At 34.5% G+C, this 23,048-nt stretch overlaps 1 protein-coding gene across 2 annotated transcripts in view; it reads left to right on the forward strand.

The window, feature by feature from the left end:
- The window catches only part of ELP4 (elongator acetyltransferase complex subunit 4), a 149,967-nt gene that overhangs the window by 11,409 nt on the left and 115,510 nt on the right, over positions 1 to 23,048 (forward strand). For both annotated transcript variants that reach the window (XM_056355089.1, XM_056355088.1), the window contains exons 3-4: positions 5,984 to 6,105; positions 19,269 to 19,400. In XM_056355089.1, coding sequence (XP_056211064.1) covers positions 5,984 to 6,105; positions 19,269 to 19,400 — 254 coding nt within the window. The remainder of the gene's footprint in view (positions 1 to 5,983; positions 6,106 to 19,268; positions 19,401 to 23,048) is intronic.

A 23,048-nucleotide genomic window follows, 5' to 3' on the forward strand; every position in this document is an offset into this window, starting at 1 on the left:
AGCCTTGAAGCAGTTTCAACTACTTTAATTAGCTACCATTATTTTTGTTAGACATGCAATTTAGCCTGACTGGTAAGAGCTCTCTTCACTTGTCAATATAATTGAATTTATCATCTTTTTAAAGCTGAAAAAGATAATCTTCAGAGAAGTACAAAACAGTGATTTGCTAAATACAGTTCTACAAAATACAAGTTACCAGAATTCACCTTCCTGAAGTATGGCCAAATGCCAAATACTGTAACTTATATGTTTGACAACTCCATTTTGGCATGTACTAATTAAATGCAAGTGACACAAAGTATATCCCCTCAAGCCTAGTAAATGTGGACATTAGTAAACTATCTTTTAAATGGAATTTCACATTATTAAAATAATCGCATCTTATGACCTGCAGCAATTCAGAGAGGTGCTTCATAGCTACAGAAAGACACACCTTAGGTCACAGTACCATACTGTAGAACTATCTGGTGAAAAAATGATCAATACTGATAGGCTATGACGGGCTTTTGGCAGCTTTAGGGCAACCTGTCTAGACTTTCTACAGAGAAAAAAAATAAGCTATCTGCACATTACATTGTTGTGGTCTTATTTTTTCCTCTTACAGCTCTCATCCTTTTAAGCAATTAGACTAAAAATTACCTCCAGAGTTTTTCAAAGACCTTCATGCCATTTAATTTACTGATGTTTAAAAGTTAGCTATTATAAATATGGTCTATACGTATTTGTTACTTTGTGGTGGATTTTGTTCTTGACTTTTTATTCCTCTTTAAGTTGTTCTTATTCTCCATCCCTCTCTTGGAACATGAATAGCTCTGTGCAGGGAGTGCTTATGGCTAGAGATTTTTTCCTTAAGGCCACATGTTTACATATCAATTTCTATAATCAGATGAGATTTTTGTCCTTAATTTTTTATAAAGTGTATATTTACGGTGTCTCACTCATATCTGCTCTCTTTGTTTTCTGTGGCCTAGGTAAACTCCAGTGCCTTAAAATTTTGCATCTAATTCGATGACCCACTGAATTCTCTGAGTAGTAGCTACAGACAGTCCATGCACAAAGGTGTTGGGAATGTCTCTTATGTGTTTGGTAGCCTATACAGTGTAGGGGAGAAAAGAGCCATAAATAGGAATTAGTCTTTACCCTTAGTTTTCAATGCAGTTATAAATTGGAATTCATTGCACTGATACTGACAATACTGCTTTTTCTTCATGACTGTTTTAGCCGTGAAAGCATGTTGCTGTGGAAAGAGACTAATGAATAATGATCACAGTAAACTACTTTATTTATGTCCTTATCTGTAGGATCAGAAGAGGTTTTGTCCTGGAGTCAATATGCATAACTTCTAGGTAAATAATCTCTTTTCCTTGTATAGTTTTACGCTTCACCAGTTACTCACCTGCTACTTAGCTGTAGAATGCTTTGTTCAAGAAGAATCAGAAAAAGCTGTGGACTGTTGTATGACTGGACCCAGAAAAGAGTCTGCAGTTGCAAGAGTCTTATTTGTTTATGTGCCTTATTAGCTAAAAGTAGAGTTCACAGTGAAAGCTGCTGATGAGACAGCTCCTTAGTATGGAAACTAAGAATAAAGATTTGGTCCAGGCTTGCCTTAAGTATTTGGCTGACTAAAATGCACTTAAGTGTTAGTTCCTACACATACAGAATGGAGGTAGTTCTTTTGGATGTGGGTGTAATTTGGAAAAATAAAGATACTAGTTGAGAATTTATTCTAGACATCAAAATAGTAAGTTCAAACATCAGAAAACAAATATACTTCAAAGTATTTCATTCCATTTATCTATGAAAGCAGTCAGTGAGCTACCGAAGTACCTGTGCTAAATGATTTGTTTGTTTATTTACAAGAAGAAAGCTGTACTCCTATGGTTTTGAATAGTAACGTAACTAGTGAAGCCAGGGTACAATTGATGCTATCAGAAAAGCCCCATATGGGTGCACTTTAGATCTTTTGAATACCACAAAAGTTTAGTGACCTAGAAATGAATCAATAAAAAGCCATCCTCTATCTGACAAATTGAAGAACTGAGGGATTCTTACAGATGCATTGACTTTAACAATTCAAGATACACTGTTTGTAAAGGCTTTCTGAGACACATTTAATCCTTAGAGTACTGTAGCAGACTATGAGGTGTTTTATATTTAGATCACTCTCCAATACTTTATTTCCTATTTTTACTGTAAGTTTACTGTTATGAAAATCAATGTAAGAAGACTAAAGGAAAAGCTAATGCTAAAATGATGTGTCCTTTACACTGAATGTAAATGGTTTTAATTTGCTAAATTGAAAACTCTTTATTGTTTTGCAAAATATGTTTTGGAAGGGTATGGCAGTGTAAGAACCTCTCTAGTCTTTTTATATTTACAAACAAATCTATCAAAATTACGAACAACAAAATTAATTATAATCTTGGATAGGTGAGTAAAAGGGTTTATATTCCTGTTCCCTGTTGCTTCACTTCTGTAGTTTGTTTTAACATTTAAGCATTTCACATAAAATTTGAGTAAAAATTCTTAACTACTGCAGCCTTATTTCCTCTTAGTTTAGTTAAATAATTATCAACACACAGTATGGTTTCTTGTAGTTATCCGTAGTTTATGGAGTTTCCATGTTACGTTTGGCACAGAACTGAGCAAGTTGTTTACTTTCTAAAGGAATAATTAATATCAAAGATGATGATCCAGAAAGACTCTCTGCATAGTCGCACGCACATACACAATAAAATACTTGGACAAAATGGGATACTGGCTTATACTCCATTAAATGTCAGTTAAGTCCTGTCCATATGAAATACAACTCAGTGTTTCTGTGCCTCAGATGGTAAAGAAGGTGAACTTTAACTTGTAGATAAAAATTAAGAAATTGAGGTTTTTGATTGACCAGGAATGATGTAAATGTTACAGCTGAGGATCCGTCCAGAGCACCTGACTCATGTTTTTTTCTCTTTTGTTCAAAGAGAGGGAGGTCTAACAAAATTGTCTCCTTCCACTGACTTCTGCTGCAGTGATGTGATTATATGGGAGGCTTGGTGGCTTCTTTCAGGTAGCATAGACAATTTAAAAAAAAATTAGTAATTAGATATCATGCTGTCACTTTGATTTCTAGAGCGCTTTGGTTCTTAAACTGAAAACTTCATAGATGGAGATTAGCACATGGAAGTCAATATACTGTGAATAATATATTACCCATTATATTGCAGTAAGCATCTAAAGCATAAATAACCAGAGAGCACCAGTGTTTAGAGGGCAGGGGTGTTGTATCTGTTCGTGGATTGCAGTTATAAGGGAGAATTACTCCCCATATGGGGTTTATTTTCCTTTTGTTGAAGCAGTTTAAGATTAAGCAGGCTCCAAAGGCTGTATTTACAAAATAAGACTGTAACACTTTGTCACAACTTTAGATAGTGTCAGTTCTACTTTTTGCTTCTGCAAAAAGTTTTATCTGTTTTGAGTTACGTAAGTTTACGTAAAATTCAGTTATATCTGAATTGAGTCTTGTCCCCATCCTAATCCTAGTCTCATACATGGATCTACGTGCTCAGTCACAGCACAATGTATTGAGCTGCGTTGCTAGGAAAATAGTTCTTCTGTAACACTGTTAATGGCTTTTTAAGCATGCAAGAGTAAACTATATAAAATATTTAATTAAGAGCTCCAAACTTTCAAGGAAATTGCAGTTTGTAATTCTGTAATGCTTTTGGAAATCAGTCCTGCTGAAATTTTAATAAGGAATCCAGTGCTGTCAACAGCAAGCTTTTGTCAGTACTGTGTTAATACGTTATTGGAAGTACATTAGAAAGTTAATATGGCCTACTAAGCAGGTTAACAGTATCAAAAGTAAATTATATTAACATAGTCTGAGTTCTTAAATCCCTCAAACTCTATAATAAACTGGATATATCAATGGCTAGCACGAGCAGCAGTAGTGCTGTAATTATTATATTCCCTTTGGCTTATTTGGATGTCCAGATTTTTTTATGTAATTTCCTGTTTTAGTGACTGTGTAATGAAGCATTTTTCTCTACCTTGAAATGATGCTTTAGAGTCACTTGTAGTTCATTTCTTAGGTTTAATGAAAGGGAAATCTTTAAATAAGTGTTTCTCCTTAACATCAAAGTAGGTAACGTTAGCACTATATCTTTAGGGATTATTCTGAGGAAGAAAGAAATGAAAGAAATAAATTTTCCAAATTTAAAGTGTATAAGTTTTACCGGGGGGGGGGGGGGGGGGGGGGGGGAGGTGTGTATCCCAAATAATACATATAAACGTGAAATAAAAAAGGCAGGAAATAAATTATGTTTTGCCCAGTATCTCATGGAGGATGGGGAATATCTCTGGGATCTCCAGTGGATCTGAAAACTTGTGGTTTGAGTTCCTTCCTCTTGTTAGTCTAAGAACTGAAAGTGTCAGTACTTGTGCATGATATTAGGAGTGCAGCAGTGCAACACTATTTTACTGCAATTTGATTCTTAAGTTTCCCCATTGTTATTAATATTCTTGCTCCTTTTTGGATATACAACTCCTTTCTTTCTTTTCTCCCACTCCACTTCATTGGTTCTCTTTGACTCAAGCTCCAAAGCATACTATTCTGGTACATATCAAAGCTATATTCTCTTTGTTTTCCTTCCTCAGTATTTTTTAGAAGTTAAATTTGAATGACAACTTGCTTATTTTCAGCCTTTGTTATGGTTTTGTGGTTTTTCTTTTAATATTTTTGCATGTGATTTATAACAGGAAAGAAAAAAAACAAAATAAAGAACACAAGAAATGGATTAAGAGTCTTGTTGGTTCTTTATAAAGAAAATCTATCTCTGTATTTTTCTGCCACAACATCCCTGTGTATTATCTTCTAGCAAGCAGATTAACAGATGAAAAAGGGAAACCTGACATTGTTGCATTTACTTTTCTCCCAAAGTATTTCAGATATCTTTCTAAATATATGTCAGAAATACGTTATTCCAAAGGGCATGATCTAAAATTTTACTGGAAAATTAATAGGGTAATTATATTGTTAAGAATTTAATTTTTTTTGCTGGCATTAATATTGCTATTGTTTATATTTCCTAAAAATAAAGAAAATTAGAGATGGTTCAAATTTTGGTTGTTATTTACTCATTCACTTCCTGTATGGTTTTGAGTTATGATAAATTTTAATTGTATGAAGATAATTAAGACTTCCTAATTCTGGTAATTCCTGTTACGTAACTTGCAACAAAGAAGCTGAAGGAAATAATAGCCTTTCTGCAGTCAGTTGAGTTTGTGGTTTTATTTCAGTAGGTTAGTATTCACCTCTGTTTAACAGATGTTGTCTCACTTAAACTCTAAGTTCATGTGCCTTTTGAATGTGTTTGTGTTTTTGCTTTGGTTAGCTTTCAGAAACAGTGTTGCAAATTGTTTGTTTTTTTCAGTAGATTCATTTGTTTTGTGTATTTTTGTAGTTCTCACAGTTTTGAAAGAAATGTACATGTAAGAATGTCTGTAAGAAATGATACCTTTATGCCAAATATGATTACATTATGAAACGCATCAATTAATAGATATTTTAAGCAAGTTTAATAATATTTTAAGCATTAAGAATATAAATATTAACATAGTTCTCATAAATGAGTAAAAAACCCCTCCCATTAAGCCATTATTTTGGTAACCTTAGTCGATAGTTATGGGAAACCTTGTTAGGAAGATAGCACTACTAATGCATCCCATCTATGTCTTAGAATCAAATACATGATTGAGAACGATTTCTCTGGCTTCAAAAAGTAGGGATACAATATTGTCAAGCATTATTTTTAAAACCTTGGAATCATATTTTGCCTATTATCTCTGTTGTACATTATATATTCTATCCCAGCTGAAACCAGGACAATATGTTAGGAGGTAGACCAAAAGAGGGCTTTTACAGTATTGTGAAAATACAGGTGGGTGATTTATCTAACAAAAAAGAAAAAAAATCCAACCATTCTTGTTTTCACAGAGGAAGATAAATATGGTCTATACTCCAGTTTTTTGTTCAAGTATTTTCTCGCAGAGGGAGTTGTCTGTGGACATGACTTGTTTGTTGCTTCTGCTAAAGAGCATCCTGAGAACATCTTAAAGGTAAAGAAAACTTGTAGCTTTTGACAAGTAACACTGTAATCTTTCGATAAATGTATACATTTTGAAGTGTACAAATTGTATAGTAAGAAATTAATCTTGGTGATTCATAAGAATGTGTTGGGAAATGCAGGAGTATTTACACTAGCCAGATTTGGGAATTATAATTAGATCAGTATCCTCTGTCTATGAACAATGGAGTAAGATCCTCCCATGGCCAAATCGAGCTAGGAGCCTGCTTCTCCTTTATTTTGATGATGGACAAAACCAGACAGACTAGCTGGCTTAGCTGAATGGTTTGAGTAAACCCAACCGTTTACAGTTTCCACCTGCCTATCAGGAAGAATTGAGCTGGTTGTGGAAACAGTGGAATTTGTGGAAACAGTGTACAATACGTGTAGATACTTATTATAGTCTCCTATAGAAAAGAAAAATGTCATTTAACATCTTTACAGCTTCCTGTACACCTGCTTTTCATTCTGATTGTCTTTTTTATGCTAGGAAATATCGTCAGCTTTGGGTCAGGTCATATAGAAAGGTTCCTTTCAGACATCAGTGAGCTCCTAATCAAACACTGAGTGTTTCCATTATAAGGAAATTGTATAAGGGAAAAAGCCTGATCCACACTACGAAAATGCTGAAGTATGAGGATAATCTTACAAAATTTCATTAAATATTTTATGTCTTTCTAAGGCTGCTTTTTTCTAATATCACAAGTAACATATAATTTACTGATTACTTCTGCATCAAGTGAAGTCTGGCTATGTCCTTAAGAGTCTTCAGAGACTATTTCTGGACAAAATGATTTCTTTTCTTTTTTCCTGCCTACTGATGTTAGATTCTATGCCTTGTCTATTAAATATTAACTTCAGTATTCAGGGAAAAGTATATTCTTAATGAAATTATATGATTATGGTTATGAAAAATATAATTTTTTTATCATTTTGAATCTAAAGAGGGTTCATTTAGGGGTGAAGTTTTTAACATTTGCTCTTGTGGTTTAGAATACAACCTAAACAAATAAGTTTTGATTTTGAAGCATGAATTACGTAAGAACATGCTATTTTTTTAATAATATTTGGTTTTAAATAACTGATAATCAAGTCATTGACTCTCTGTCCATATAATACATGATCATTGTGATCGATTTTCTGATCAAAATTAAATTATTCAAATGAATTTTTTTATTGCATTGCATTAAAATTTCTTAAAAAGGTGTAGCTAACGCATTTTATTTTTCGTTCATTCACCTTTGAATCAATTTTTTATAACATGTCATACTTTTCGTAGCTCCTGTTAACTTCCTTTTGCAAGTTAAACAGACGTTCTTACATACATCTATCCTTCCTTGTACCAGTTTGAGTTTGTGGTCAGTTAGTTCAGTGTGACTTACTGAGCTCTGTTTTCTGATTTGGAATAAGTTTTCTTTCTTATTTTTCAGGGGTAGACACTAGGTAATAATACTGCATTCCTCTGTTGTAACTCCATAGTGGTGTTACTGTAAGAGATTATAAATGGTTGGACAATACTACCACGGAAGAGTTGAGGAAAACAAATTTTTATCTTGTTTTCTTCTTCCATTTGTGTGTTTATATACCCAACAGTACTTTTGTCTACCCTTTTCGACTCTTACCTTGACTATTCAACACTTCCTTTGCTTAACAGACAAGGCATGGTAGAGTTGATTTCTCTGATTTGTATTGCTGTCTTGAAATTTCTTCAGTGAAGTAACCCTGTAATGTGTGAGGCATCAATCTAGAAAATTACATACTTTTACACTTGGAAAGCTTAGGCACTTCTTTCTTGAAATGCCAATATGTGTTACCTGAAAAACATTATTGCTTCACCTGGAAAAAGTCAATCTAAGATTGGCATTGGCCACAGTTAGCTCTCCAAGTCACAGAAGTAGAGGAGTTTTCCCTATGACTGCCTCACTTGGTTTTTAATAAAAGAGGACCTTCAGGTGCTTCAGGAAGTCCTCTCCTGTCATAAAAATGAGCTGTTTGGGTTTTGGATGTCTCCACTAAGTCAGGATTTTAATACAACATACCTGACCATTGAATAATACTGCATTTTATTTAATGAGATTAGTAATTAATTTATTTTCAGTATCTGATTGGACTGTATTTTTTACTAGAAAGGCAACACACATATAGTACATATCTACCTGAGTTATACATTTTATCCTTGGTTTTTATTTTATAAAATTCAAGTATTGATTCAATATATTCTATGGCTAGAATTCTAATTAACTGGTGTTCTACATAAAGGCAGTTCATTAACTGCCTCATGTCCATATTGTGTGGTCAGTCTATTTATATATTCAGCTCTCTGATGAGATGCCATAATTGCCCTATTCTAATTTTGTGATGTGATTGGAAGTTTCTTGAACCTATAACCAAGACAAATATTGCTGGTAGTAGGAAGGGGAAAAGACATTCTTATAGACCATAATTATCTTGAAATTGTGTATAACTAAAAGACAAGCAGAGGATAAAAAGCCCTGATCAGCTGCCTAAGATATATTATATTACCACCCACCAATTTATCCATCATCCTTTGAAAACATATTCATGCCTTTTGTAGTCAAAGCTCCTTCAGGAAATTGGCATTAAGACATAATGCTGAAAAATTATACACCTCTGGTAAAACCTACAGAACTATATACATGCTGTTTTTTATAAAGTATTTTAAACATTTGAGAGCATTTCTGTTCAATCTATATTCTTCAACAAAAGGCAACTTTTTACTCTGAGGGCGTAAATATGGGGAACAGTGTATAATATAAGAAATAATATGGTATACTTCTGTGATTTAGCATAAAATAAAAACAATTGCATTGGTAACTGGAAAACTAATTCAATAATAAAATGACTGAAGGAAATATATCTTACCATTCAATTTTCAGTACCATACCTTATTAAGTTTAGACTACAAATTATGAAAGGCAGTTAGGTGCTCAAGCTTAAACAAAGAGAAACTAATAAAGTATGTAGGGTTTATTCTTGTATCTATTTCCTTAAATTCACTGTGTTTAGTGGCTTTTTTTTTTTTTAATAATTCAGCACTCTGAAGTTAATGCCAGCTATTTTGAAGTTGCGTACAGTGTATTGGAACATTTATTACAGAGGAGAACTTAATTTAAATACTGTTATACTTTTTGCAAGAAACAAGCTAGGGGGTTGAATATTACCTTGAACATCAATATAGCCAAAATTAGAACAGGCTTGCATCCACTTTAAGTTAGGCTGGGTACCAGCCTGACTTCTGGAAGCCATAAAAATACAATAACTAACAGCTTCGTTCTTTACACCCATTCTCCTTGTTGGTGCCAAGATATGGTTCCAGTCTTTAAAAAAAAATTATAAAACGTATCTGTATTTGTGGTGGCTGCATTTCTATACTTCTCACTTTTACTACTTCAGATTTGGAACTAAAATTCTAGAATGGCCTAAACTGCCTTTGTAAGAATTTCTTTGCCTTTTTTGCCAATTATTTTATCTAGACCTTGGGAGGGAACTGATTCTCACAAGTTTTAATTAGAAAAAAAATGGATTATATTTGCCAGCTAGGAGCACATCTTGCCAATAGAGAGTGCTTTCTGTTAAGTTGCTTTTACCATGAAGCCTGTGCAAAGTTTGTCTTGAGAGGAAGACCTACTGGTCATTATACATGCTGGGAAACAGAAACCAGCATCCCCTGAAGCCCAGCAATTTCCCTGTGGGACCCTGACCAATGTTACCTCAATGACCATGACTGGAAGCCTGAGGTGGAAGAGTGGAGGTCCCGAACTGCTCTCTAGAGCTGCATCTGTTCATCCCCTGTGGAAAAGTTTTACGCACTTCTATGGAATTTCTGGTTTCAAGCTGGAATTTTATTACAGGATATTTCTGGACTCTGTTGAGATTGCCTTTTGGAGGTTCTGGTACAAGAAGAGAGGCTAAAGAGCATACCCTTCAAGAAAAAAGCCATGCTGTGACATAATCTATGAGCCTGCTGCTTGTGGTGGGGTTGCTTTTCCTACTTCTGCTATAGAGGATAACCTTCTTAGAAAGAAATTTATACCCCAGAATTCCAGCCTCAATCAAGTCCTTTGAGGTGTACCATACTAAGGAATGAAGCGGTATATACCTTGTACATCTGGTGTCATTGTACTTCCAGGTTTGAAAATTAACAATGTGCAAACTGCTCTGTGGAGAACTACAGAGAAGATCCTCTGGAGAGGTAAAGCCCTTAGCGTGCACATGTATCAGATATACAGCTTCACTGTGTTTGCTGGATGTAGTCCGAAGTCAAGTCAGTCAGGAGAAACCACACGAGTGGTGTGGGGTACTACAGTGAAAGGGAAAAATGCAGCGTCACTTGTTATTTCCAGGGGGCTTTTTAATAAAACAACAACAATAAACAACCCACTGAGCTTCAGTGTTATATTACTGTGTATGCAAACAACCTTCTGAAAGAAAGTGTAGCTGTCTACATGGACTTTTTTATTCCAGCAAAGTACATTCAACCATGATACTTGCATTTTTCCCCTCGTAGATATGACTCTAAAACACTTTTGTCAAAAGGAAGAATGGAAACCTGGAAGAAATGATAATGCTGGTGACCAGGGCTTTCCAAGCTTTCATTTTCAAAGCACTATTCTAACCCCTTACAGTCTCTTCGCTATCTGGTGTTGTGAAAGAAGCTGTGTATGAATGCAAGAAGTATTTTTTCCTGTCATCTGACATTTTTAGATGCTACATAAAGAAACTAAAAGCATAACGACTTGAAAGGTAAAAATATATATGCAACTAGGGCTACATTCCTATCATCCTTTTTTTCCCAATTGTATTTTCAAAATACATGAGCTTGTTACAGTGATTCAGCTGCTGCGTGCTGTTAAATGTTATCACTTAATACACAGAAATCCAATTACATTTACAGCACTAGTGAACTTTCCTGCCACCTATTATCTCTCTTTTCTGAAGTAAAGATAGCCTTTTGGCACAAAGACTAGGGTTGAAGCTGACCCTGGCAGCTGTCTCAGGGTTTGAAAGTTCCTTTGAAAAATCTAATTTCTTTATTATATAGTTCTTGTTCATCTGTTTGGTTTTCTTGCTTGCATGTTGGGTAAATGGAATATCTATTTTATGTCTTTCTGTATTAAAATGCAAATATTTTAATTATATATTTTCTGCATTAAAAAACTGTGTTTTAAATTTGAGAGAGACATTGTATGGTTGTGAAAGAGGATGCTGGGAAAAAATTAATCACTTCTGTTTAAAAAGAATGAAATCCTTTTAAGCAGTACCCACGCTGGGAACCATCTAAAGTGTAAAGCTTAGTCTTTGTCAAAAGTTCAAACCAATCTAATAAAAAGATTTTCCAGAACCAGAGGAAATAAATGTTTCACTTAAACTTCAGGATTCCTATCTACCAGTCTTGGCTGTTTTTTAGGATATTTTCATTCATTGTCTTAGTTATGAAATAAGGTTTGTTTTTAAACTTGGGTCTTACTTAGCCTGTTAAATGTATCATAAAAGTAGTAGCTTAAAAAAGCCAAGTGTTTAGGTTTCAGTTTTCACAAATAACTTTTACACACCTAGTCGGTAACTTTGTAGAATTTATTTGCTCAATTAGTAAACTGTTGCTTACAGTGCTCATCTCTAAAGGTCTTCATGAATAATGCCATTATTAAATCTGTTTAGGCTACTTCATTGTACAGTGCAGCAGAGTTTACAGAATTTTGGACAAGGGCATTCCCAGTTTTATTTAGTTTCTTCACATTACTTTTTTTGATATGTCGTTCTCTTTTTTTGTTGTACTTACCTTTTACTAACTTAACCATTCATGAACTGATTCAGAAAAAGATTAACAAAAAAAATACCCAGTCTTCTCATATGCCTTCCTGGATTTCAGTGTTGTCAAGTGGAGCCACAGTGCAAGGAAGTTAGAGCAGAGAGCTCTACGACTTGACTGTAGAGTTTACTTCTGTGTGTGATAAGCAGAGAATATATTGCCATGGGTTAACAAAAAATACCCCTTAGAGTACTTTCAATTAACCTTTTTTATTTCATAAAAGAGAGGAATATTACTTCCTTTTTTCCTTCACACAATTCTCGTTTATCCTGGGTTGACATCCATTTGGTCCTCTTGTATGTCAAAGAAAAATTTCCATAGAACAGCCTTACCTGGAGGTTGAAATAAATTGTTGTACAAGGGCCACTGAGAGGAGAAAAATTCTGTATCCAGTCATTTGTGTTCTTTAACAATAGACCTTGTCTTCACAAGTGTTTACAAGCAAAATAGAATCCTCCCCCCTTTTGGGAGTAGGGCCCTTTAAACTGACATTTATATAATACATTATTGAAAAGAAAATATTTACCCTTCCTGACTTACCATCTGGTATCCTTTAAATACTAAAAATTAGCATAATGAAAAAAAGCCTTAAATACATGTGAGTTTAAACTATTTAAATATTGTTGCAGTTAGAGATCAACAGTGAATCGTACTCCCCTTAATATTTTTTTATTTCATTTAATCATAGCTGTGATGATACTACATTGCAAAGTAGTTGCATAAAACCGTGTGAACAACATATTTATTGATACATAAATAGATAATGTTTTAAATTCTTAAGTACTATTAATTACACAGTTATTGAAACCCGTAAGGATCAAAGGATTTTATATAAGAGGGATTTCACATACAGCTTGGATTATGTTGCTAAATAATAGCACAGTAGTACTTCTTTAGCATTGTAAAATAGCTTAGAGAGGAGTATGATGCCTATAGTTGGTGTAATGCATTGGTAATTAAGAGGGTGTGAGGTTAAGCTTCATTAACTGCTGTGGGATTGTATCTTGGATTTTATTATCCCCTAGAGAACATAAGAAGTGAGAGAGGTCAAACTGTTAGAATCTGATTTTGCTTCGTGCATCTGCCAAAACAAGGCAGGCAAAGTAATGTGGCAGCAGACACAGAAGGACCTGGATTGCTAGCAGATACAGGTTGTACACCATTTTCTTACAAAGATAAAAGATTTGTTAATGAAATAAATTATTTCATATTTGCAATAAAACTTTCATAAGCTTAGTTCATAGGAAACAAAATTGTTTTCCTTGCACTGTCATTTAGTATTAGCACTTTAGAATTATTTTTTTCCCAAAACTGATTTTTTTATTTTAAAACATACCAACAAGCTTCCTCCTTTTTTCCTCCCTACTACATCTCACTCTAGACACAAAGGCCCCAACCAAACTGCAATTAGTAACTTTAGCACTTGTCTGCCTTTTTCTGTATTCATGCTGCATAGCAAAGACTTGTATTTTAGTTGACCCCAAGAAATGCTTGGTTTCTTTTTTTTTATTTTAACTAATGCACTGCTACATGCTTTGTTTTTTTATTTACCTTATGAGAGATTTGTCTTTTTTTAGCCTGGGAGAATGTAACAGTTCTAAGGAGCTGACACACTGATGCCACAAAATTGTCAGTCCCAAACCTTTTCAAAGCTGTAAGATATGGAAGCTGAGATATTTTTAAGCAGAAAGAGGTTAAATAGAGATATTATGGGCTGAGAAATCAACTCTCTTTTCTTAGTCTTTAGTTTAAATAACACTTTTATTTCAAAATTCTGTATGAGATTTTGGAAGTAACTTTTAAACATTTTAATAATCTTGTATTCTGAAATTCTGATTTTGATTCTAAGAATATAAATTTATTTAATCCTAAATAGCCTCAAAATCCCAAATCCTTTTTAAAATTCTGATAATTTCTCTGCAGAATTTAAGTGCTTTTTACATGTGATGGAGAAACACAGTTCTCAAACATAAATAAGGATTTAATAAGACTGCTGGAAACTAGTGTCTTTGTTTCTCAGTTTGTAGTGTATCTGGGAAAAAGGGTGTTGTGCTAAAGCTCTTGAATCTCCAACATGCACATATTTTGAGGAGAAGCCCAGGCTTAGCCATATTTAAATGTTGCTCATAGAAACCATGCCCTCCACTGATCTCTGTATGTGTTCTGCTGTGTAGTTTTCAGTTCAGTTTTTGTATAGCTGTGCCAGAGGACGCCTCTGTTCTGTGGCTAGTTTGGCTGCTGGTCTGCTTCACCCTTTCCATAATTCTTTCATTTTTCCTTCTGTTTTTAAGAACAATCTGAGAACTGATGAATACTTTGTAGTTCTTGGACAGTAGTGAAACCTTTCATCACACTGAAGAGCTGTGAAGTATATATACAACCAGCCAGCCTTTATCTTTGAGAATATACCCATGTCATGAGAACTGGGGAGTTTTTCTGAGTTACATGTTCTCTATCAGTTGGCCATGGTCAGGTTTGGAAAGAGCTATTTCCTTGAAACAAAGCATAGCACTTAATTTGCAGTGTCAGAAGAGGGAAAAGTCTTTTATTCCAGTTCTGGTTATCATGAAGATGAAAAGAGGATATGAAGATTAAACTGTTTGGATAATTTCAATTTCAAGATTTTCAAGATTTCCCGTAAAGCAGGTTTATATAGCTGTGTTCTGTGTCTGTAATTCTCCCAAGTCTCAAGGCTACTAACCAGTTTTAAGCTCTCTCCCTTTCCAAATGTGCTTATATAAAGATTTAGTTAAAAGATTTTTAAAAATTATGGACTGGGATGCATGAATCAGTACATCCTAAGAAAACAATCACCTATGTATTCTGTTTAGTCTTTTACCAGGCTAATGAAGGCATGCATGTTTGCTTCTGGGCACCATAGATGTACCTTCAATCAGCAACTGCATGTTCTGCCTTGCTTTCCTACAATTTGGTGTAAATGGGAGAGAAATGAGGGTAAACAGAAGCTGGGATAATAGTGATAAAGTTAGGATGCAAATCTGGAGGTAAATGAGCTTTATTAGTTCTGTTCGTTAATCTTTCTCTAAAATGTGTTCAAATTACAAATATATTCAGTCCATTAATAGGTTTGGAATTCTTTTTCCTATTTGTGCTTAAGTACAACATCTTGGAATATATTTATCAAGTTAATATACCAAGAGGAGCTCAAGCAATGGGTCTTCAAAATACCAGTCAGCTCTAAAGGCAGACTACATTTTCCAGATTGCAGCTGAATTATGTACAAAGCCTACTAAGAAGCCATAAATTTCACAACCACCACATGCAAGATTATGATTCAGGCTATGTTTGCTTTAGAGCACAGTGTTTGTTGGGTTAGAAAATTCAATGGCTGTGAGACCTAGTAGCCCCAGAAATGTCTTAATCTTGCTGCATCATGTGAACACATATCTTGCATAGGGACCAGAACATCTATGAAACATATTATTCAGCTAAGCATGGTAGTTACTATGTAACTGCATTATGGAAAAGCAGCGGAGGAAATAAGGATTGCTTTTTGTATGAGAGTTCTTCAAGTGCTCCTGCTTCCTTCTGTGGGGCAGCAAGGGACAAGACAGCGTACACCAGACCTAAGCTGATGTGTCTGCTAACTGCCATGGTACTGAGTGTCAGGTCTTCTCATGTTGCTTTGTGTGATTTTAGTCATGCTTAGACAACCATTTTACAATGTTAGAAGTTCTTTATTATGTCAGAATAAACCCTCTTTATTATGTCAGATATGAAAACTGAACTATATTGGCAAAAAAGGCTACTGCAGATGAATACTTAGATTTTCATCTCTGAAAGCCAAAATCTTTATCAGCTTCAGGTGAAACCATTTTTCCGTGATCTCTTCATCTGCTTTACTCCTGTTAACAGTTAAGGTGTACCACAGTGCCTAATTGTTGCATTGGTATTGTGTCTCTGCTTGTTTTGGACTTGAGCTTCTAGATCAGGGGTCCTCAAACTTTTTAAACAGGGGGCCAGTGCATGGATGAAGTGGCAGGCAGTCATCTGCGGCTGCTTGGTTCCCCCCCCCCCCCGCAAACCCCTGGTGGGGGCAGGGGGCAGGGGGGTTCTGTAAATACCAGGGGCCAGACTGAGGACCCTGGGGGGCCATATCTGGCTCACGGGCCGTAGTTTGAGGAACCCTGTTCTAGGGTGTCAACAGCTACTATTTGTAGTGTCTCCCTTCCACATAGTGCCCTGTAGGAAGGTTTTGTACTGTGCTTGACTGCAAGGCAGGAACTTTTTTTCAGTGTTACATGAGTGAAGTAGCTTGTACTTTATGGGTAATGCTTGAAGAACCTTTCACCCCTTATTGTCTTGACCTCTGTTCTATTTTAGTGTAAAATAGTCTCTTTGTAAAACATACATTATGTGTGGTTATAGGAAAGCAAATGTATATAGCTAAATGTCCCTGTCTCAAATTTGTATTTGCCAATTATTACATAATAACAACGAACCAGTAGTACAACTGACAGGTATGCAGTGATTCTAGAGCAGAAAAATATTAAATAACTTTAATAAAATATTGGTGCTAGGTTTGCTTAGAGTAAAGGTGAATAGTAAAATATGCCATTTCCTGGATTTCAGCTTTGCAGATGATGTGAGAAGCTGCCCAGTGACAGATACTACAGCAGGATGAGGTAGCAACGTGTTCTGTCAGTGGTAGCATCTCAGGGAGTTTGATTAAATGCTTAGGCAGGATTTCATGATCTCTTCCAAACTGTGGCTGGCATCTTGTTTTCAGAAAAACAGAGGTGCCCCACCACTCAAAAAGTTGCAGGTACTACCTGGGAGCCAGTTGATCTTGGTGAATGAAAAGAACGGGTATCTGGAAGTGTTGTTTTGGCCTGCAAAAATATTCCTTTACAGAACTCACTTTTAAAATGAAGATTGATTTTATTTATTTAATTACTATAATTGAGCAATATTTTGAGATGGTCATGTATCACCAGCTCTTCACTGAAAAAGAATAACCTTTACACATTAGCCAGCTTAAATCTATGAATAACTTTATTGGGAAATTAAATCTGCATAATAGTTTTAACTGATCAGTAATTTGTCTTCAAAATAGCACCTTAATTGGAAACCAAGATTATTTACTCTTTAATGTGGATATCTGAGCTATAAAATTAGAAGTTCAAAAGAACATTCTTCTTTTTAGAAAAATCCTTTTAAAAGTAAAGATAGAAAAATCTTGGAAGTAAATGCAAATAAATTGTATCTGCATATATGTGAAATGCACTGACATGCTCATCAGCTCATGTTTGTATTTATGCTTTCTCAGAACCTTTCAGTAAAGTGTTCTGTTTTCATTTTCTCCTGTCAGAAATCTTTGAAAGTTTCCTTGCTTTCTTTCTGGGTAGATATAAGGAAACTTAGACAAAAGTAAATTTCTTTTTTTACTATAACATCTGTTATAAACCTGTAACTGTAATGAATACTGTAAATAATAATTTAAAATTATAATCTTCATTAATCTTTCCTACTCATAAAAGCTTAATTTTTGCAACTGCAGCAATATGAGTTTATTGTATACAGGTGTATCTTTTAAGCAAGCTGAAAATTTAACTCTTACATAACCATTCTCATAAATAGACTTTACCAGGCTTTTGCAGTTCATTTGCAAAAAGAAAGTAAATAAAATAATTTGCTCAGAGGTATGGCTTGCATCTTCTGTTTAGCTGCTGAAATACATAGGTACAGTTGTTCTAGTCTGCAACTTGGTTGAAGTAAGTACATAAAAGTTTTCATAGCTTCCATGACCTTTTACCTTGGAGGGTGTATTGACCAACCACTGAACGAGAGACAGAAACAACTGTTCTGAATGTAGAAACATTTGTTCTCAATTTTGTCAAAAACTATAGATATTACGTTAATTCACACTAAAGAATCAAAAATAACGCATGTTGTTCATAAGGTTACATATTGAACTATATAAAGGTTTTCTCTCCCATATTCCTTAATACTGAATTAGTGTAATACTAAAGACAAAATGGATTTATTTAAACTTTCTTTGTCTTCCTTCTATGTGTGCCTGTACCATGTCTGCCTACATAAAGCGTGAATGTCATTTATATGTTTGTGGTCAGTACCAGTTCTGCCTATGTTCACTGTTTTTATGCGTATCCTACACCTAAAGGAGATTCTTCTGAGGTTTTCAAATTTGTTTTTTCACATCCTCACACTTAGTACCTTGTAACAGAGATCCTGGCTAGCCCTGTATATTTTTAATCCTGGAGACCACCTCTCTGTTCTCTCTCAAGAGGGTTAGCTTAACAAAAACTTAGTTTTCAAATAAGTCTTGATCTTTTTTAAGCAGATAAAGAGTTCCTGTGCCCTCCGGCTTACACAGATGAGTTATAAAGTTGGGTCAGAAAACTTGGTTGTACTTCATTCTTCTAGGAGGTGTTGAAGCCCAGTGCATAAATTTCGAATGCTGTGCTTGATAGCCACTCAGTACTGTTTACTTTGTCAGCAGTGCAACAAAGGTAGAAGGCAGAAAATTTATAATCATAGAATCATTTTGGCTGGAAAAGACCTTTAAGATCATAGAGTCCAACTGTAGTAAAACATTGTTCTTAATCTAGGTCTAAGTCAAAGCTGCAGTTCTGTCCTCACAGAACAATTAAATCCACCTGTGTGCAATGCTTTTTGTTTTCTTTGAACCAGAAATGTTTGCATTAGAAAATTATAAAAATTCCAGGATTAAATATTTGCCCTTCCTTTTACTCCCTTGTTTGTGTTTATGAGGTATCTATCATTAGTAGATATCATGCCTAATGTTTAGCAGAAGAGAAAATTCAAGCCATCCTGTTACAGTTGTTTTCAGTCTGTGTCTGTAGGCTATTGTCTGGCGAATACTTTCGAAAGAATTACAGAAGCTAACAAGGAAAAGTGATCTAATTATAAAATAGGCTTGAATTCACTTTGTGGGGAACTTCTCTGTTCTGAGAAATAGAATAGTTTAGGGTATCAACCTTTAAAGAAAGATTAAAAAAAAAAAAAAAAAGTAATACGGAGCTGCTCAAGATGTGGTGTTTGTGTAAAGCAGAGCGTACAGTGTGACATTTCCATTCTGCATTCTCTTATGTTTGTGTAATTCATTTTTCCCATAATAATTACATGGGTTTTTTCACACAGTATTAGTAGGAGCCAGTCTTTCAGAACAGTTGTTTTATTCAAGTTTTGCTACAGATTTTACAGCTATCCATTTATATTAAGATAACTGTACTACCTAACTGTTTCCCGGGGTGGGGATAAAAATCTGAACTGCCATTTGTACTGTAGATGGCTGACATTCTTTTGCTCTCCACCTGTAGGAACTTCCAGCCCCTTTGCTTGATGACACCTACAAAAATGAATTGGGAGAAGAAACAACAGCTGTTAAGTCTGGAGATTTTCAGGATTCTATGAAAATAGCCTGGCGCTACCAAAATTTACCAAAATTGGAGGTAATTAGTATTTCATACATTTTTTCCTCTTGTAATCAAAATGAATTTGCAGAGCAAATGCTTTCCAGTAGAATCTAGACAAGAGAACTGAACAGGATTGCCTCCTGAGGGTAAATCATCGTCCACCACTATATTTTTGATTATTAGAGATACAGAGAGAAAGGGATTCTGAGAGTTCGCAGGAACTAGAAAACTTAATACAGACATTAATAATTCAAAAGTAAAAAACATTAAAGTTACATGGGATTTTTCAATGAGTATTATTAAATTGAAACAGCTTTTTACAAAAGTGTGAATAAGTGGGTCACTTGCAAACTTTGCCTGAATTTAGTTGTACACAGATTACTTAAGTAGGTTTAATCAACAGTACTTACTAGTTCTCTGTAGTGAAAGTACTGTGTCGATGCAAGCTCTTGACCTGCTTATCCATGTGCATAACAACTAAAGTAAGCACTTGAGATTATATCAACTTCACTGTCACTAGAAACTAATCACTGTGCAGGGAGAATAGAAGAAACAAGCCCAGTGGTCAGTCTTTCAGAGTTTACAGTTGTTTGTGAATAACGTATCTCCTGTGGCTGGTGACTTCCTTATTTAATCCAGTAGCACAATCAACCTTTAATAAAATCAGAGCATTTTTTTACTATCGAGAACAAAAAACTTGTCTATACATTTTAGCCTACATTTATAAATTCTGTTTTAGATGTAGTCATAACTGCCTAGTAAGTTCAGTCATATTCTTAAAAAACATAATTGGAATGTGACAAAATGATCTTACAAGGCCTGGCATGTTTGGTTTTCTGTGAAATTGCACAGACATGGCTATATAGTTGTATCAGAAAAGACTTATATATGGTGACATGCCAAATCAAACAGCCTCCAGGGTAATCATATAATCCACAATAATCAAATTATTGTGGAGCTTGCTGTGCCACTCTGAACCATCCCCAAAATAATTTGTCTGTTTTAAAATCTAGCAGAATTCTTCATACATTGATATGGAAACAATTGCATGTTGTTAACAAATAGTGTTCTGATGTTCTAAGAAAATAGGAAAACATAAATAATACAGTTAGGTGTGCACTCATCTTCTGTAACTTCACAGAAGTAATCACTTCTTCCACTAATACAGTATTTCTCTGCAATACATAACATACTTGTCCTTGATTATGCAAGATAGAATAAAGTGGTCAATCTTTTGTGGACTGTTTCCCTTGTTATCATTGTCACTTTCTGAATTGGATGCTGATCATTATGAATAGTTGAGGTACAACAGTTTTTATGTTTATGTTAAATTTATTTCAAGAAATAAAACTTGCAAATAAAAGTCTAATTCTTAGGCTATCTATACCTTAAAATTCCTCAGGATATTCTACTAAGTGAAAAACAGTTTTGAAATTGATATTACTCAGTATTTTATAATGCAATTATAAAATTTTGGTGCTGTGCTAAGTTAATTTGATTGGTGAATATACTCCATTGAGAAAAAATCTGATGTTGCCTTGCAGCACTCTGGATGTTTAATGCACATAGTACTATCATTTAATTCACAACTTGGTTGTGATTTATTCTGTAAGTTTTCTTTTGGCTAAAAAAAAATAATGTTGAATCAAATTTCAAGGTGCATTTTCCAAACTGATTGAACTAATAAACTAGTACATTTTCAGAAACTGCTGTAAAATAGTTTCAAGTATGAAAGAGAAAAAATAGCTTTGCTTTTAACTAGAACTCTAAAAATGTTAGCAGAAAACTTTTCCATCCAGTATCTGGCTATACATGAAGTAAGAATGCTGAGTAAAAGCTGCCTATGGTATTTTTGATGCTTAGTTTAGTTTTCATTTCTAAGTAATAAAAGATTTTCATTCATAGTTCACATATTCCCTTCCCATTTATTAGACCTCATACGGACTAGCAAGGTAACTCACTTATGTTCTTATGCATGGTATTTATATTAGTACTCTTCATAACTATCACAGCTTCTCTTTACATATTGCATATACCTTGTACATCAGAAAAACATGGATTTATAAGAAATGTCTCAGAGTAACAGGTCATGTGCTTGATGCACCTTTGCCAGTTTGTAACTTTCATCTGTATCAGAGGTTAATTTAATGTAAACTTTTGAGTATATGGATGGCCTATTTTGCAATGCAAGACAGTGTGGGTTTTTCTTTTCTTTTCTTTCTTTTTCTTTTTTTTTTTTTTTGAATGAACTGCTTATGTTCTTGGGGCAATATATAAACTGTCACAGCATGAAATCAATTTTCTGCCTTGATTCATCCTAAATCTGAGATTTCTAGCACATTAGTATTGCAATTAGAAACATTAACAGCAGACGGTAGCATAAAAGCACGCTCTGGTCACTGACAATTCAGTGTATTTCTCCTTGTGCAAAATAGGAATCCAGGAAAGAACAGGCTTGAGCCTTCAATCCAGTGATAAATTTATCAGATCAAACTTAAGAGGAATGGAAAGTCTCTGCTCCGCACTCTCCATGGTCATTCTGCTAAGGCAGATTATTCATGCTTACTTGATTCAGGTAGGCTTTTTGCAAGCTTCCCCGCTAAGCCTGGGAATGCAGTACATTGAGGCCTATTCATAGGCTTCTGACATAGACCGAGCTTTTATTGCATGGTGTTTTATTATAGCCAAATCCTAGTCTCCACCCAGTTTGTAGGCACTGTGCTTATTCTTTTGAATCAAGAGAGGTTATCACCTACCTTAATCCATGCAGCAGGGTGGATTAAGGACACCAATGTGCCTCAGGATTCTCAAAGAGGATCCTGGAAACTTCTTGTTTCTTCTTTTTTGCTGTCTTTACTAAACTCTATTGGGCCTCAGTAAGGATTTGCATCTGAAATGGGCAACCTGGAGCTTTTCTCAATGAAGACATCAGATCAAAGTTCAGTTAGTCAAGGCCTTTCTAAAACATTAAGGGGGCTTGGAAGTACACAATAAAAAGATGAGCTCTGGCAGAGATTGCAGTAAAAACATTCTGATCTGTAATCCGGATAAAGAATAGATTATAGGCCAAAGAACAGCTCCTGTTTAAATTGCTTTCAGAATCCTCGTTTTAAATTAAGTTACATTTTACATTAAAAATATTCAGATTTTGACAGATTGTTATGTTTTGTTGGAATTCCTTCTTTAACAATCAGGCACTGATAGTAAAATGGAACACTGACTTACAGAATGTGGCTGTCTTTTTTTGAGTAAAACTGATCTGCCTCTTATGGCTAGATGTACATGAGCAATTTTGGGGGCTTTTTTTCATTAAAAATGTTTGTTTTAATGAAAAGTTTGGGTTTAGTTTGGTTATTTTGTTCTTTTTGTAGGAAAGATATTGTGTAATTGTTACTAGTTATATTCTCTTGATAACTGACAGGGCCTAACATCCATTAATCAAATAATTTCAAAATATGTGCTCTAAATCAAATTATTTTAATAATATTAACAGTTTAGTATATTTTTGGTAAGCTGAAGCATGAAGTAAAGTTGTGCAAATACATAGCATGACTGATTTCGGAAAGCTAACTATAAATACATGGCTGTGTCTGTTATTGTCTGTATTCATTCATTTTACTGTTACAGTACTTATTTTATTAGCAAGACCAAGATTTATGAAAACCACAAGCTTTCTGTAACAGT

This window comes from Falco biarmicus, chromosome 10 (assembly GCF_023638135.1).
Source record: "Falco biarmicus isolate bFalBia1 chromosome 10, bFalBia1.pri, whole genome shotgun sequence".
Classification (NCBI taxonomy): Eukaryota; Metazoa; Chordata; class Aves; order Falconiformes; family Falconidae; genus Falco; species Falco biarmicus.